This window comes from Panicum virgatum, chromosome 9N, assembly GCF_016808335.1.
Source record: "Panicum virgatum strain AP13 chromosome 9N, P.virgatum_v5, whole genome shotgun sequence".
NCBI lineage: Eukaryota > Viridiplantae > Streptophyta > Magnoliopsida > Poales > Poaceae > Panicum > Panicum virgatum.
The window spans coordinates 9,995,959-10,013,662 of record NC_053153.1 but is presented as its reverse complement, the minus strand read 5'-3'; the positions used below and the strand labels follow the sequence as shown (position 1 = coordinate 10,013,662).

The 17,704-nt window shown below is 50.4% G+C and overlaps 2 protein-coding genes across 3 annotated transcripts; both read left to right on the top strand.

Moving 5' to 3' along the window:
* The first annotated feature begins 7,339 nt into the window (after positions 1–7,339).
* On the top strand, positions 7,340–10,801 carry LOC120691581 (SCARECROW-LIKE protein 7-like). Of its 2 annotated transcripts, XM_039974678.1 has the most exons (2): positions 7,340–9,130; positions 10,422–10,801. In XM_039974678.1, the coding sequence occupies exons 1-2, from the start codon at positions 7,464–7,466 to the stop codon at positions 10,513–10,515; spliced, it is 1,761 nt and encodes a 586-aa protein (XP_039830612.1). In that variant the 5' UTR covers positions 7,340–7,463; the 3' UTR covers positions 10,516–10,801. The 2 variants fall into 2 exon arrangements, with proteins under 2 accessions (XP_039830612.1, XP_039830613.1); XM_039974679.1 differs by lacking the exon at positions 10,422–10,801 and having other exon boundaries at positions 7,341–9,857.
* A 1,440-nt stretch (positions 10,802–12,241) lies between these two features.
* LOC120687792 lies at positions 12,242–13,215 on the top strand. Its single transcript, XM_039969809.1, has 3 exons — positions 12,242–12,574; positions 12,676–12,803; positions 12,887–13,215. The coding sequence occupies exons 1-3, from the start codon at positions 12,288–12,290 to the stop codon at positions 12,964–12,966; spliced, it is 495 nt and encodes a 164-aa protein (XP_039825743.1). The 5' UTR covers positions 12,242–12,287; the 3' UTR covers positions 12,967–13,215.
* The last annotated feature ends 4,489 nt before the right edge of the window (positions 13,216–17,704 follow it).

The window sequence follows — 17,704 nt, the reverse complement described above, 5'->3', positions numbered from 1 at the left end:
TAGGAGCAAACAGATCAAAGTTTTTAGAAATATTTCTACAGATTCCAAATATTTAAATTTCTAGGGGCCTTACTAAAATCCAACATATGGAGACATCGAGCTTCTGAATTCATAGTAGGAAAAAAACTAGGCTGATCCAAATGGGAAGTAGATGTGCAGCAAGTACTTTTACTATAACAAAGTTAACAAATGAAATTGTCCCATATTAAACCAGAGGGGATCTCATAGCCCTTGCAAATATATGGATCTGTTACACCACCATTATATAGGAATTACAGTCCTCAAGTCACTGTAACTTTTATATGATCCAACTGTAAGTTCAAAAATAGAACTGTAAACATCTATATAATAACTAACTGGATTTCGTAGTGTAAGATTTAAAATTTTCATATATACATATGGATGTACTACTTATATTTCCATACATCAAAAAGATAGATACAAGATCTTCATATTCTCGTATTAGTAATGCAAAATTATATAAAATGAATAAGCACAAGTGAATAAACTAATCCAAGGTAATGAGTAGCCAATAACTATTGAACACTTCAATCTTGAATGCATGAGATTGCAAAAAAGAAAAATGTGCCACTAAAAAGAGTGAGCTGTTGCTCCTATTGACATGCACAAAAGCACAGAACAGGATGAACAATTCAAACTAAAACGCTGAGATAGAGGTTTGTGAAATGATGCGGTCTGATGAACAAAATGATCAAGCAAATCAAATCAGATGGATGCTAGCAACCAAAAATTCACAATGAAATGATCCAAATCCACAAGCAAAAACAAAAGAAAATAAGAGAAGAAAGGGGAAACTGAAGAACCCTGGAGTGGATCAAGCAAATCGAATAGATCAGATGCATGATAACCTCAGGATATCAATTCACAACAAAAACATTAAATCCGCTCTGCATAAAAGGAACCAGACAATTAGTTAGGAAATAAAATTATTCAAAATTCAAAATAAAATGGCAGGACCATTTTGAAATTCAAATACATATTCAAATACATAAAAGGGAAAATGGTTAACACCTTGATTACACTTAGATGACAGTGTAATTAATGGTGTAAATATAGTAAGTGCTAACTGTAAATTTAGAAATTAAAATTTTAAAAGGATTCAAACCTAAGGAGGTAATCATTTACACCTAGATTACACTGAAATGACAATGTAACTAATGGTGTAAAAATAGTAAGTGCTAACTGTAAATTTAGAAAATCAAATTTTAAAAGGATTCAAACCTATGTGGGGTAATTATTTACACCACAACTACATTGAAATGATAGTGTAATTAATGATATAACAATAACAATTAGTCAGATAAGACCTTTATCCATGCACTTACTATTCTCTGAAACAGAATCTCATTTTAGACTATAAAATTATAGTCACATAAAAACTACATCGAAATGATAGTGTAATTAATGCATTGTATGAATCAGATTAGCATACTTTGTAACGATAATGAAAAAACATAATAGAATTCATGCTACACAAAATTTGCTAAGCATACTATTGCAGGAAGCCTTCTGATATGCAAGGGATTTATGATCTTACCCAATCTCAGGAAGGCTAAGACAATGCAAGACTTGCAAAACTGTAGGAAATAGTGCAAATATCATAACACATGTATCATGCTGACAAACTAACACCAATTGGAAATGTAATCATATAATAGGATTGAGCACACCGTCTATCTGCAAGACTATGGATATAAAATGACTATCAAAGTGAACAGACTCATACATAAAGGTGCATAGTAAAATCTCATTAAAATATTAGGCAAGAAACTACAAATGTTCCCAGGAATATGAAGAAAAAAGTGTGACCTACAGAAGCAGCCACCCCTATCTAATTGACTCACGAACATAAACATCGGCAAGCATTCCTACTAATTAGATATACCAACCTTATATAGATAGAATACTATAAAAAGTCGATTCAGTTGACTGCCCCTCCAAGGACGGGGGGATCACCATTCATTCAGGCCCCCAAATAACCTAGGAAGCAATCGATCCCCAAACTGTGCAGAAACCAAAACACGATTCAACCGCTTATCACAGATAGGGGCAGATCTGACAAGCGAATCAAACATCTAAACCAACAAATTGCATAAAAATCACCTGTGATTCATCACAAGTTCAAGACAAATACACATCGCATTGGGCGCAGCCCTTGAAAATCCGCAACTGAAACTATATCGATTGGGAGAAAGGGGGATCAGACACATAAGATCAAAATGGAATCAGCCAAAGAACAAGCAGAAAAGCAGAGTTGAATCAACGAACCCTAAAGACTGATGCCTATCGCCGCTCTCGAGCGGTCGAGCCGGAGGAAGGAGAAATGAAACGACGACTTCAGAATGAACGTGGTGTGTTGGGTGGAGATCCTGCCATGTGGGACCAGCTTATCGTCAAAAATAAAATACACAATAGATCAGCGGACAGCTGGATGGATCGGACAGACAATAGCAAACAAAACCAGCGATCAGACGGTCACAAAATCGAGTGCTGAGACGGACAGAAACACTCGGGTGTGCTTTAGCTTTTCCCTTTTTTTATCGCGGGTGGTAACGAACGGAAACCACGAGTCGTCGCGAGTCACGAATGCACAAAGTGCTGCGCTTTGCCGATTTCAGGAGGGAAAGGACGTAAGAAAACCACAAGCCGGCGAAAGAAAAATAAAGCGTGCATAATTCACCAAAATGAGCTGTGTTTAACCCAAGCGAGTAAGATTGCGACCGAATTCATCGAGTGCCAAGTAAACTTGCGAACTGGGGGAAGACCAAATCATGGTGCTCCTTCGCTCCCCCCCCGCCGGGGTCGTAGGCGCAAAGCTGATTCTACAGTCAACCGTGAGTTTCTAAACTCACGGTCGACTCCACCGACTCGCGCTAGCACCCACGTGGTGGGCCCCGGCACCCACGTGATATCATTCCCCATTCCCAGCCGAACAAATATCCTTTCCGTCCGCCTCTCTCTCTTCCATTCTCTCTATTTCTCTTTCAGCTCGGCAAGCTCCGCGCCCTCAGGGAGCGCGCGCGGAGGCGAGGCGACGGCGATAGGGGAGCTCCCCCGGGATCTCGCCCAAGGCGGCGGCGGCGAGCTCCGCCCCTCAGGGAGCGCGCGCGGAGGCGTGGCGGGCTTCTCGGGAGGCGCGACGGCGGGCTCCGCGAGCGGCGGCGGCGCAGCGGACGGAGGGAGCGGTGCGGCGGCGGGCTCCGCGAGCGGCGGCGGCGGAGCAGACGGAGGGGAGCACCGCGGCGGCGGGCACCTCCGCCTCTCTCCGGCGGCCCCGGATCCGCGGCGGCAGCGGCTCGCGGGCTCCGGATCCACGCCCCCCGGCACTGGGGCCGCGGCGGGGAGGCGGTGCGGCGAGCTGCCGCGCGCCAGGCAATTTTTTTTTTGCAATTTTTTTCTTTTGATTTAGATGCAATTTTTTTTCTATAAGCATTTTTTTTATGCAATTTTTTTACTATTTTTTTGTTCTGAATGTAAAATTTTTCTTTTCAAAATTTCTCAATTTTGTCTCTCAAATTTTTGTTCTAACTTTTTTGTCAAAAAATTTTCTCTCTCCAAAATTTATCTTACAAAATTTTTTCCAAAATTGGAAAACGACAAAAAAATTACTAAAAATGAAAAAAAACGATCGGGAGATCGACCGTAGGGAGCCCCTCCTACGATCAACCGGAAATTAACGAGACCCGATCGTAGGCCCGGACGCATGCTTTCCCTAGCTCGCGGGAGGTATAGTCGCCGCTCGAGATCCACGTCCCAACAGCGCAAACGCTTATAAAAAAACCACTGTTGACCGGGGGTTGGTGTTCAGCGTACGTAATTTGGCCTTCAAAGTCGCGGCACAATCATTTTCAGGCCCCGGTAGACACGTCACCCGCACGACCGGCGCACGTGTAAAAACGATCAGGTTACGAGGGCGCACACTCGTTTTTTTTGTGTGTGTGTGGGAGGACCGTAGGACTAGGAGCGAGATCGATCGTCCGTGGTGCGTGCTTTAGATAAGGGGGCTCATCTCTCCTGGTTCCGATACGGCTAGACATGATGATTGCCTTGCCACGATCGTTTCCCTTTGCTATTTTTTTTCTAATCATGTGCTTCAAACAATGTAAACAAGTGGTTACCAAGTTAATCTTCTTTTCTTCTTGGCACAGTGTGAGCTTACGGGCGGCGACTGGTGTGGTTACATTGCCGTCCTCGTACCGTCGTTGTCGTCGTCAGCGTCGGCAAAACGTTATCCGGCTGGCGTCTGCTCGTGGAATGCGAGGAGGAGAAACTGGAAAGGGGCAGACGGCGCCTAGATTCGTGTGCCGCAAAGGGTACGGGAAAAGGAAGCCGACAGATCTCGAGACAAGGGGGACGAGAGATTGCCCGCCGGGGCCTCGCGTCGCGCGCGGCTGACGTCGTCGGCGGGGCCGCTTCGAGCGTCGTTCGCCCGCGAGCGGCGCTCGCTCTGGACTCTGGAGCATCCCACCGGGGTCCGGGGACGGCCGGCCGGGCCGGGAACCTGTCCGGCCAGCTCCGGCCGCGGCCCCTCGCGCGCGGACGTCGTCGCCGTGCGACCGACGGCAAGGCAGCAGCGCGGGCAAGATCATCAATGCGACGCCTGTGAGGCGGTCATCGAGCCCTTTGCACAGTGCGCGCACCATCTGTGTAGCGTGAACACGGCATGACCGGGAGGAGCCTCCTTTGACGCTTCACCTCGAGCTCGTCCTTGGAACAGCGTCGACGTGGGGCGCGGCAGTACGCCCAGCCCCGGCACATCTCCATGTCCGTGATGGATTTACAGGATCGGAGACCCCTCCGTTTCTTCTGCTGCACGTGTAACTCCTTCACGAGCAAGAGTGGCCGTGTCCGTGTGGTTTCCTTGGAGTTTGGCTGGACGCGAACGAGCAGGAGCTGGCCGGCCTATCACCAGTTCGCAGCTACGGCCAGTCCGGAATTCGGGGGGCAGAAAGCGGCCGCGCGATGGCCAGAACTTGTTTGTTCCACCGCATTAACTTCGGGGTTATGACCCCGGGTCCCGCGCCACGTAGACCCAGGACGAGTAGCGGGTAGGCGTGTCAGCCGATCAGACGTGGCAGGACAGTCAAAGCCCTGTACCTCGCACGTACGGCCGAGCCGGGAGGCGCTGTCCCGGAGCGTCCCTCCCTTCCCTCCGGCTCCGGCCCTCCGCGCAGAGCGCCGCTGCGCCAGTGCGGCAGCGCGGTGGGGGCCGCCGACTGCCGGGCGCGAGGCCGTCAGGAACAGTGGGAACCGCTCGGTTACTTCTCACGCGGCGGCGTCCCGAGGCAGCAAGGCCGGGCGCGGCACGCCGGCGCGGGCCGCGGCCGCGGCCACGGCGGGAAGAAGGGAGGAAGGAATAGGATGGCCACGCCGCCACGATCGCGCGCCGTGATCCGGGCGGGTCCGCTGCCCGGCCCGGGCGTGCGCTGTGCGTACCACCTCTGGCTGGGTCCCATTGGCAGGTGGGGCCCAGTTCCGCGTTGTCCGGGGTGGCAGGGAGCGAAACGTCACGGACGGGTGGGCGCCAGTGTGCGGGAGGAAACGGTCGTCGTGTTGGCGTGGCAGGGTGGTCCCACCGGCCCCGTTGTTGGTTTGGAAGATCTTCTGTGAAACCAGCCGTGCAGTGGCAAGTGGATAGGCAGCTGGAGACTGACTGACTGACTGCAGTCTGGATCGGCGCGGCGTCCGGCCATTTCACCGTTTCGTTGTCCCTTGTGCCCGGCACCAGAGCCACAATCGCTACTCCACCGGGTATCCTGACCGGCGCACGAACAACTGGTGCAGATGATATCTGGTATCTGGACGAAGAAAACTAGCAGCCCACCTGATTTTGGAACTGGTGTGAAGTGTGATGTACACTGTCTGATGTTGCTCCGAAAACACAGGATATTTGCGAATTTGTTTCTCTTTGTGGGAAAATCTCTTCCTACTTGTCAAAGTTACAAGTCAAGGTTATTGATTATTTTGAGATGGGTGACACTAATTTGTTCTTGGCAGGAGGAGGATTGAACATGCGCAAGAGCATGAAATGATGAAAAAATGTTGTTGTATTTTTCTTTTAACTATGGTGGCATCGCATCGCCTGTTACCTGTTACCAATTTAGCAATGATTCATGAGCAGTACCTTCCAAGTTATAAACAAGCGTGACATCTATGACTTATGCTAGATTTACCGTTTTACGGAATTGTTGTCGAGAAAACAACTTAATGTATCCGATTTGGCAATTCAATTAACTTTTATATGGGTTATTATGTATGTTGTTGTTGTGTTTGTTACTCTCATACATCATATGTTTTAAAAAATACAACAAAGTCACCATCCGTAGCCAAGATAAACAAGTTATCCACATACCAAAGGTAATGCTACTTGGGGTTTCCAATGTAGACACCATTGACTTATGTAAATTATCGAAATGCTAAAGCGCCATAATACCATGCATCTATCAGGCCAATTCTTATGAGAGATTTCATATTTATATTTTTTAAATGCCAAACAAGAATACGTGTATATGACTGATGGTTATGGTAGTGCATGACAATAATGTGCTGTTTTTTTTTTGTAAACAACAATTTTTTATAGGAATAAATGTGTTAGAAAGAATGACCATGTGGTTCCATGCAGCGGAAACCCCTCTCTTGTCTTTTTGTTATTGATTTGCTACATCATCACATATGCTGAATGAAAGTATAAATGAGAGAGTAATACTACAAGTACAACACATTTGTTTATATGAAGTGGGAGCATTTATAATTAGCAAGGGCATAATCAAAGGGAACAAGTTAGTGAAGTCTCACTAGTACGGAATATATGAAAACAACATTTGGGTATCCAGTTTAGACAAAAAATAATTTAGATCTGCAACTGGAAGGAAATTAAAATGGTTTCACTTCATTTCATTGAGATTTTTATTTTGCACCCAAACAGTTCTCAATACTGGTTTGGAGCTACAGTGACAAGCTGAGTTCTGAAATTTCCCGCCGCGGAAGATCCTAGCAAGCCATACCTGAACACTGAACAGCGCAGTTCAAGGCTTCAAGCCTAGCCGCATCACCCTCATCACTCGCACCCATTTTACCGTTGGGGCCGTCCGTCCCGGCGAGCGGCGGCCACCAAAGTGGAAGCCACCGCTACATACACACACTTGCACAGTACACTACTCTACTCTACGCAGGCAGGTACTCCACTCTAGGATTCTGTACGCCTGAGGACACACCCGTAATTGCGCCCTGCACAGTGCCTGCGAGGGAGCCACCACAGTGCGCCAGAGCCCACGCGCTCACGCCCTACTGTTTTAAATCCCCTGCCGCCGCTCACCTCCGCCGTTCCCCCCCTCTCCCCTTCCCTTCCGTTCCCCACGAACCCGCACCGCCGAATCCCCCGGCCCCGCCGCTCCCCACCCACCCATTCCGCGATTCGCCCACCGGAAACGGCGGGGAGCGCCATGGCGTACATGTGCGCGGACAGCGGCAACCTCATGGCCATCGCGCAGCAGGTGATCCAGCAGCAGCAGCAGCAACAGCAGCAGCAGCACCACCACCATCACCTGCCACCGCCGCCGATGCAGCTCCCGCCGCGCCAGGCGCCGCAGATGCCGACGGCCCCGGCGCCCCTGCACGGCCAGATCCCGGCGGCCGCGCTGCCGTACGCCGGCGGCGCGTGGGCCCACTCGGAGCACTTCTTCTCCGACACGTTCGTCGGGGCGTCCGCGGCTGACGCGGTGTTCTCGGACCTCGCCGCCGCCGCGGACTTCGACTCCGATGTGTGGATGGACAGCTTCATAGGGGACCCGCCGTTCGCGGACTCCGACCTCGACCGCCTCATCTTCACCACCCCGCCACCGCCCATCCCAGTCCCCGCCCCGGCTGCGCCCCCCGTCGACGTGGCGGCCCAGCCCGAGGCCGCAGCTCCGGCGCCGCTCCCCCAGCCTGCCGCAGTGGCCGCGCCGGCAGCGTGTTCCTCCTCGAGCTCACTGGACGCGTCCTGCTCCGAGCCCGTCCTCCAGTCCCTCCTCGCCTGCTCCCGTACCGCCGCTGCTGACCCGGCGCTTGCTGCCGTGGAGCTCGTGAAGGTGCGCGCCGCCGCCTCCGACGATGGGGACCCCGCGGAGCGCGTGGCGTTCTACTTCGCGGACGCGCTCGCCCGCCGCCTTGCGTGCGGAGGCGGGGCGCAACCCTCGACGGCGTCGGACGCGCGGTTCGTCTCCGACGAGCTCACGCTCTGCTACAAGACGCTCAATGACGCCTGCCCGTACTCCAAATTCGCGCACCTGACCGCCAACCAGGCCATCCTGGAGGCCACGGGCACGGCGACCAAGATCCATATCGTTGACTTCGGGATCGTGCAGGGTATCCAATGGGCGGCGCTGCTCCAGGCACTCGCCACTCGCCCCGAGGGGAAGCCATCCCGGGTACGTATCTCCGGTGTACCCTCACCGTACTTGGGGCCGAAGCCTGCGGCCTCCCTCGCCGCAACCAGTGCCCGTCTCCGCGACTTCGCCAAGCTTCTCGGGGTGGACTTCCAGTTTGTCCCATTGCTGCGGCCAGTGCACGAGCTGGATCGGTCGGATTTCTCTGTTGAGCCTGATGAGGCCGTGGCAGTCAATTTCATGCTCCAGCTGTACCACCTTCTTGGCGACTCTGATGAGCGGGTGCGGCGAGTCCTTCGGCTCGCCAAATCACTTCGTCCATCAGTAGTTACCCTCGGGGAGTATGAGATTAGTCTGAACCGAGCTGGGTTCGTCGACCGTTTTGCCAACGCACTGTGCTATTACAAGCCAGTGTTCGAGTCATTGGATGTGGCGATGGCACGGGACTCGCCAGAAAGGGTGAGAGTGGAGCGATGTATGTTTGGGGAGCGCATTCGGAGGGCTGTTGGACCAGAGGAAGGCGTGGAGAGGACAGATAGGATGGCAGCTAGCAGGGAGTGGCAGACGCTGATGGAGTGGTGCGGCTTTGAGCCCGTCAAGCTCAGCAACTACGCCAGGAGCCAGGCTGATTTTTTGCTGTGGAACTACGATGCAAAGTACAAGTATTCACTTGTTGAGCTGCCACCAGCATTCTTGTCCCTGGCATGGGAGAAGCGGCCGCTGCTCACCGTGTCTGCTTGGCGGTGAGTCCTTTTTGGTCAATCGGCGTTGTTGTATGTAGCATTGTCATAGAATCAGGGAAGGAATGATTAGAATTGGTTTTGCATTGTATTAGCTTTCTCCCAAGATGATGACAAGACTAGATGGTATAATTGGGGAATTTAGTTTACTTGTTTGATGTCTGTTCTACTATATGATGAGTAGCTAGAGCAAATTTAGTGCTAATTGTATAGAAATTTAAAGCAGGTGGAGTAGATTGCTTGCTCATGTGATTTTCTGGTGACATTTGGCATACCGCTTGTGTATGAATGGGTTAATCATATTAGCACCTCCATCCTTGCAATTAGTAAGCTTATAGTGGTAAAACTAATTATAACCAATGTTCATTTGAACTATCATTGCAACAACCGATCTCATTTATTTGGTTGTAGCAGTAGTGTACTATTGAAAACGAAATTCTGTTCAGTTGTTCCTTCAAATGAACTTCTGTTCAGTTGGCAACACGGCTGATTTCCCAACCTAGTTAGTCCAGTTATTTCATTAATCATGTTGGCTACCTTGAGATTGTTTCCTCCCAGATCATTTGTTTCCTTGGTGTATGTTTTATTTGTATAGGTTCACCTTTTGCTGTGTGTTTTATTTGTATAGGTTCACCTTTTTCCTTCTTAGTCCTTTGTCCATTCAGAGTAACAAATTTCTGGCAGGACCCCTTTGTCTATTCAGTGTAATAATTTCCATCTTTCAGTTTCATGGTAGTGTTAGATCATGTCCTCAGTTCATGGTAGTGTCTATTCAGTGTAATAATTTCCATCTTTCAGTTTCATGCTAGCGTTAGCTCATGTCCTCAGTTCTTATATGCATATCTGTTTCTGCTTTACTTGAATTTAGTTTCTCAAGCATTTCTTCAATTTGTCTATTCAGCGTAATAAATTTCAGGCAGGACCCCTAGTCAATTCAACAGTGTAATAATTTCCATCTTGCAGTTTCAAGGTAGTGTTAGATCATGTCCTCTGTTCTTATATATGTACCTGTCTCTGCTTTACTTGAATTTAGTTTCTCAAGATTTCTTCAATGATAGCGGGCATTGTTTCTAGCTGCATATGGCTGTTAGCAGTTTGTTCTGATGCACGTCATGTACGCAACCATTTGTGTGAAAGATAAGTAATGCTCTAGTTATCCTATTCCAGCGTTGCTCTGTATCCTTGCTGTTTTGGGTGCGAGCTGTCATTTTCGTGCAATTTGTTGCTTGGCATTTTATCTTGATGGAGAAGGCAGCATATTTCCTTTCTGCTGATACTTTATCTTTTCTTCTAGGGCTAAAATTGCTACTCATCTTCATGACTTTTGCGCATTTGAGCTAGCAAACATCCTTTGCTTTCGAGAAAGGGATCTCAGTGCCCGATGTTAATTTCTGGTTCTTTCGGTTACCTGGACAATGTTGCTTCGGTTGTTCCCTTTTCTTGTATGATGAGAACGCATCCAGTCATAAGGACTCCCAGCAACTACTTGTTTGGTTTAGTGGCCTGCCCCAAGTTATAACAAGCGGCCAAGCAGTTACAGGAATCGAATTTCTATGGAAATCATGTATTTGTATTAGTAGTAATTTGATTAGTGTCAACTCGATCGCAATTTGTTTTGGATAATACAAGTTCGTTTTTTATATTAATAGAGAATACTGTGCAAGTTAACTGCAACTTAAGCCTGAAGGTTTTAACTTTATTTTGGAGACAAAAAAATCCCTGATTGCAACCTAAAACACAAGCGCTTGGGGTGGTGCACTGGTGCTGTCACGGATACGTTTAGCGGCCGCCTCCCAGTTGAGTTTCTTGCTCGCCAATGACGTTTTGAGGTAGAGGGCACTCCAAGCTGTCGGCAGGTCCCACGTTGACATCGACGCCGGCGATTAGCAAGCTGAAACATCGACGAGGCGATGCGTGATGCTAATCGCCATTAGCTGCCCAGTGCGGTTGTAATCATCATCGTCTGCTTGACGTTTCCTGCCCGTCCGATTCGACTGAAGCCGGCTGATCAGCGTTGCAGTTGCTTCGGTCTCCTGGGGAGGCAACCCTGTAACCGTAACCATCAGAATGCTTAGAGCTATCTGGGCTGTGAGCTCCGTCTTCAGTTCATTTAAGTGGTTGCACCAAACGAGCTGACCCTGGCTGTCTGGCGGAACAGTTGTTCCAGGAGGACGAGGAGTTTGGGCTCGGTATGAAGAGCAATCTGGTTGGCCTAGCCTTATGATCACTTGATCAGTGTCGCGCGGTCGACTGGTCGCGTAGGCCCTAGGTGCACTGTATCACATTCTTGTCCTCCGTTTTGGTGTTTCATGGGCGCATAATTGCAGTCCCACATGGTAGGATCACGGGATAACACCGGACATTCCCAGCGATTGTACTGCCTGTCGAGCCAGAAATGATGGAACGACAGAGCTCACCGCGACAGCATTGGGGTACGGTGGTGGGAGTTGCCAAGCATCGAGGGGTGTTGTTTTTGTCACTACATTGCTTTCTCACATGTTTTCACCGGTAGAAATGCATCGATCTTGAAGTCCCGGTGTTGTTTTTGTTCAGAAACTAGTTCCATGGCATCACTGATGATGATCAAACAATTCAGTGAGATGAAACGCCAACGAACCCACATATAGAGGTTGGGCCCCTTTTGCGCTTCAACTGGGCCATAGAATACTTATCGAGCTACTTTGGGCTGATTCCACGATTCTTACCGGCCCTTCCGCTTTTAGAGCCCAACCTCAACTTATTTCGCCAGCCCGCATCCCTAGCGGCCCGAAACATTTCCACCCTGGCGCTCCTCTCCCGGCCCCCGTGCGTGCAACACAGACCGCTCGTGCCACCCGCGAGGCCGCGACGCGACTCGCGTGAGAGATAGACCGGGGCGACTGACAAGACGCGTCCCTATCCGCGCCGAGGCCGCAGGCCCGAAGCCGCTCCCGCGCCCGGCGCGTGGATCGCTGCTCTACGTGTGCGCCCGCCGCTGGCGCGACGGCGCCACGCCTGCCTGCCCGCGGCGCCTTCCAGGCGCCCCCCGTACGTGTGCCCCCGCGCGAGGCGCCACCGCGACGGCGGCAGCGCCACGGCACGCGCGGCCGCTTTATAAGCCGCTCCCCTCGCCCGTTCTCCCGGAACACACTTCGCCGGGCGCGCGTTTGCTTCGTTGCCCATGTCCTCGTACACGCTCCGGGCGGCTAGCGGCAGCACGGGACTCGGGTTCGCGCTCGGCAGGAGAGGCGGCGGGTGTGCCGCGGCGCTGGGCCTGGTGGTGCCCGCCGCAGCAGGAGCGGCCCGCGGGAGGAGCGTCTCCGCGACGCCGGCGGCCGAGGCGCCCGTGCCCGGGGACCAGGGCGTGGCCATGGAGCATCCGAAGCAGCAGCAGCAGCCGAAGTCGAAGGTGCCCCCTCAGGACGCCGGGGGCAAGGGCAAGCGCGACGACATGCACAAGACCACCGGGTAATTTAATCCGCCGCCGTTTGCCTCCCCGTGCCTTGAGCTTCTCCCGGGCGCAGCGGAGCGTGCTTGATTTGACCTTGCGCCCCTGTGACGACGCGCAGGGACGTGATGAGCCACTCGTTCGGGGAGGGGTACTCGACGCGCTCCGACGAGGAGGGGTTCGGCGGCGTGTACGGCGGGAACGACCCGGTGGAGCACCCCGGCACGGAGATCCACCCCAGCCATCCCGGTACGTGACCGCGCGCACTGTTGCCGTTTGCTTGCGCCGCCGCGGAGGAGGGCTGGGCTAACCGGCTGTGCGGTCCTGTGCAGAGTACGACACGACGCAGGGGTCGGAGGTGAAGGAGAAGGAGAAGGCGCGCCACCTCAAGGACGAGAAGCACGCCACCTAGGCGGCGAGCGACGCACGTCTCGAGCCAGGCTCGTTGCCGACTCGTCGTTTAGTTTAGCTCCGAGTTTGCTGAGATGTAGTAAAAATTCTGTAATCTGTCTTAAGGACCTTTGGTGCTATAAGTTCTTTCTGCTCTTGTGTAAGATAAGAACTTGGGGGGTCTTGGATGGCCTTCCATGGCATTATCTCTGTTCCATTCTTCTCGTAATAAGAACACCCGTGACCGATCCTAATCAAGGACAGTAGGACACCAAGTGAGGATTTCATCTCACCATATGAAACGTGTCCTGTCGATCGAATGAACCCGACTCGCAGCGCTTTGTTTAGGCGATCGAAGATGGGATTCCATTGATCGATGTATCTAGGCCCAAGACACGTCCGCTTTGCGCCGTAGGCAAAATAGGATCAGAATTCGATACTCGTTGGGTTTGTTAATTTTTAGATTTAGAGCCAAAGCCCTAGTTTTATAGAAGCTGAAGGTTATGTTTATTCAGGGGCGTTCCGGTCAAACTGGGTCGAGTGTCCCGGCTGAACTGGGGTCTAGTGTAGTGAAACATTAAGATAGGTTTTAGTGATTTGATAAAATTAAGTAATAGTAACAACCAATAATTTAAACAATAGTAACAACTAATAATTAATAATAAAACATATATGATACATATACCTAATAATGCATATAGGATATTTCAAAAACTATTCTAAAAAACTTTATTTTTAGGTATTTTTGAAATAAAATTTTCAATAATGCGCTCATAATTAATTTTTCTCCCGCAGGTTATGGAATTATATTTTCTGATTGATTTCCCGACGAGACCATTTGCGAAGAACAAAACAAAATTAATAGATGTATTTTAATTATCGACATAATAAAATGATGAAATAAAAAACATGTTTTTAAGTCTAACTCGCTGTCCTGGTTGTGCACTGGCGTACGCCTCTTCGGCTGGGCCTCGGCTCTGGTGACCGCCAACCGGCGACGTAGGTCACTGGCGAGTCGACACCGCTAGCCTCGGCGAGTCCGCAATCCGCTCCGCCTGACGCCTTCGCCGTGCGCGAGGGCGAGGCACGAGTGTCGCGTGACGCGGCAGGAGACGAAGTGGCATAGGGGTGTCTTGCCTCCGCAGAGACGAAGCGGAAGGCCGGGCGTCGGGGCTCGGGGAGCTCCACAATCGGATATGTATATGATGAATATGTATGATTTTTTATTGTAATTTGGGTTTCTGTTTTACTACAAATTAGAATACAAATTTAGAAAAATCAAAGTCTACTATATTACCATATATATGGTGTATTTATATTTTGGGGCCCTTTCTCGCACTGTCTACATGTAACACCCCGGATCGTGAATTCGGATCTTCCGAGTGAGATCCGGATCATCCGGACCTCCCCAGGCTTATCTACTCCCTGGGCTCTTCCCTCGCTCACGCCGGCGCCCCGGCCATCTCCGGCCGTTGTTCGTCGATTCCTTCTGCAAGGACCTCCACAACCTCGTCCCGCAGCTCCTCCACACCTCCCCATGCCTCGCTTGAGCTCTTCCCTGCCGGAATCGGCCCTCCATCGCTGGCCGCCATGGGAGTATCGCCCGAGCTCCGCCCCTTCGCGTCGATCCGCTCCTTCGGCCCTCCTCCGCTCAAATCGATCGCACAAAGGGATTCGTGGTGAGCTCCTCATCTTTCCCAACCCCCGACCAAGCTTCTCACCGACCAAATCGACGGGAATCGACACTCCTCCGGTCGGCCACCATTGGAGCCGCTTGAAGCTCGGAGTTGCCGTCGATCCGCTTCTTTCGGCTCTTTTCCTCGCCCCCGACTGCACAAATCGATTTCCCGGTGAGCCCTCAACCTTCCCCGCCATTTTCCCTATAGTTCCCTTGCCGGAGCGCCATCACACGCCGCGCGCGCACCGCCGCCTCTTCAGGTTCGGATAATCCGGCCTAGTACCGGATCATCCGACCCAACCCTCTTTTTTTAAACGAAACTCACTCCAGAAATACCCAGGTTCGGATCATCCGGCCTAGGGTCGGATCATCCGTCACCTTCCAGTGGCAAAAAAAATACTATTTGGCCGGATCATCCGACCAAGGGGACTTAACGGCAATCCGAAGCCAAAACTTTCTGATGGTGGTCGGATCACCCCGCGTTGGGTTGGATCATCCGATCAGTACTGACCTTCAGTGCTTGTAAAATACGTAGAAAATTATAGAAAAATAGGAAAAATACAAAACCAGTTTTGTTAGCTTTGTATTTTTATTCTCTACATGGTAGAACCATGAAATGTGTTATTTGACAACTTTTTATGTGCAGTTTTATTTATACTAGATAAATAATTTTCTAGATTGTTAAATGCGTAAATAGAGTTAGGAATGTGCTAAAAATATAAAATCAATTGGGTTAACTTTGTTAGACTCGTGTAAGGTTTAATTATCCTCCGCTTATGTAGTTGTTTAGGTTTAGGTAATGGTGACCTTGCTTGTATTGCTGCACTTTTTGTTGCATCGTCCATGCATTTATACATATGTATTGTTGCACCTCATTTAGGTACGCTAGATGTACAACGCACGGACGTGAAGCACGCGGTGATGGAGCCGAACTACAAGACGGTGATGGAGCCGAACTACAAGACGGTTGTCGGTACCTTAAGACTGGGGTACCCTCTCTTGCTATGTCGAGAATCGCGTAGTTATCCGTAACTACGCCCTAAAGAGTTGAGCAGACGGACCCCTGGGGTCCGGCTCCATCTCACCAGACCAACGGTCCCGGACCCGCCCCGTGCTAGGGTCCGGGGACACCACGTGTCCTGCAGAAGGGAGCGCTCAGCCAAAACAGTCGGGGCCCCCGGACCTCCCACGGGGTCCCGGACCCCCATATACTATCCGGACCCCTCAGCGGGGAGGGAACAGACACCCCGCCTAAGGGGGTCCGGAGCCACCACATGTCCGCAGGCTCAGGCACGCGCGCGGCCACCTAGCTTTCTCGGGAAGACTCGCTCACCTACCGCATTCAATGCGGGAGATGTTAAGTGCGCTCTGCCACAGCAGAGCCCGAGGAGACTTTTGACAGGCTGTACTGCTGATCGCGCGTTACCAAGGCGCACATTACAGTCGCTGGCGCCACCCACGCCATGCGCGTCAGTCTGCTACGCCAGTTAGACACGACAGCTCGGCAACGAAGTATCATAACGCCTACGCGGTAGACCCAACAGTCTACGCCGCAAGCTACACTGCCTCAACGGGCGCCTCGCCGATGGGACAAGTGAAGACTCCCTTCGGTCAGAGTCTACAGTGCAATGAAGCGTATCCGGTAAGAGATTCTCAACCACTGTAGCACAATTAGTGTCTTTTTGATAGTAAAATATACATCTTTGTTGGGCCCACCTATCGGGGTCCAACGCCTGTGTACGCGTCCTCCTTGCGCTATAAAAGGGGGACTCCCGCTAGAGAATGACTCAAGTCTCAAAAGAGGCTTAGAGGCAGAGGATAGACTCATCCACGAACTCTAGAGCAATAGAACTCTCAGTGGACGTAGGGTATTACGCTCCGGCGGCCCGAACCACTCTAAATCCTCGTGTGTTCTTGTGTTCTTGCTTGAAGAGTAGATCTGAGGTATCGCTTGCACCTCCCCGAGAAACCACCCTCAGGGATTAGGCGGGTGCACTACGCCACACGGCTGTGGCCCTCCTCCTAGAGCCACAACAACGGTGTTCGGTGGATATCTCAAAAAAACGGAAGGACCCACTGAGTCAACCGAAGACCCGGCCCAAGGGCAGAAAGAAGGACCCAATGCCTTAATAGTATTAACACCAACTTAGTGTTACCCCCAAGCAAGCCCCAGTGTATGTCCTATTATTTTAAATTATAATTCACTATATATATGTTTATTTATTACTTGTGTATTACGTTTTAGGAATTATTTGGAACCCTAGTTGCATGATCCTTAGGTTTTCCTGAGTTTATACTACTATGTATAGGTTAATAGCGATGCCATGCTTAATAGGTCTTGGTAGAAGACCGGTGATTTCTTGTCACTCGCGAGACACAGGATATTTAGAAGTCGAGTAATTGCCGGTTGCTCGCGAGATATAATTATCTTTATACTTCAGTATTTGAGATATGAAATGAAATGTGGAAATGAATGGAAATTTGAGACCGAACGGGGAATATTGATGATATATAGGTATGGCAGCAGGACAGGGTTCCTGGGTGTCTTAGCCCCGTCTGTATCGATTAAGGACCGGTCGTTGTCGGCAGAGCTGATCGGGGATTGAACTGTTCTAACCGCATGTCGGGAGTAGGAGGTAGTTGAAACCGGTAAGACTAGTACTGCCTCACTTCGAAAGTACATGACTTCAACTCACCTCCTAGGGTAGTCGAGTAGTCGCGGAGAAATAGGGATGCATATTTATTTTTGGTGGTCTCACGTTGAGCTTGACTGACCATATGATGGTGGGGCGGTCCTGTAATTCAAGGCGGAGAGGGGAATGGTTGGTGCGTGTGGTCGACGGGGCTTATTCGTGCCGTGTTGGTTAGGTCCACCTTGTAAGGTTAAATCGGATCGATTTGCCGTGTTTCACGGATATGAGAGTCTTGCTCTCTTTGTCGCCTCGTAGAAAATGAGTTAGAATAATTGTGATCTATGATGGATACTACTTTGAATTAATATTGAATGATCCACCATGATTGCTTTAGATATGCAAATATTAGTTGATAGTCTATCTATATAAAATATGCAGCTAAAATATTG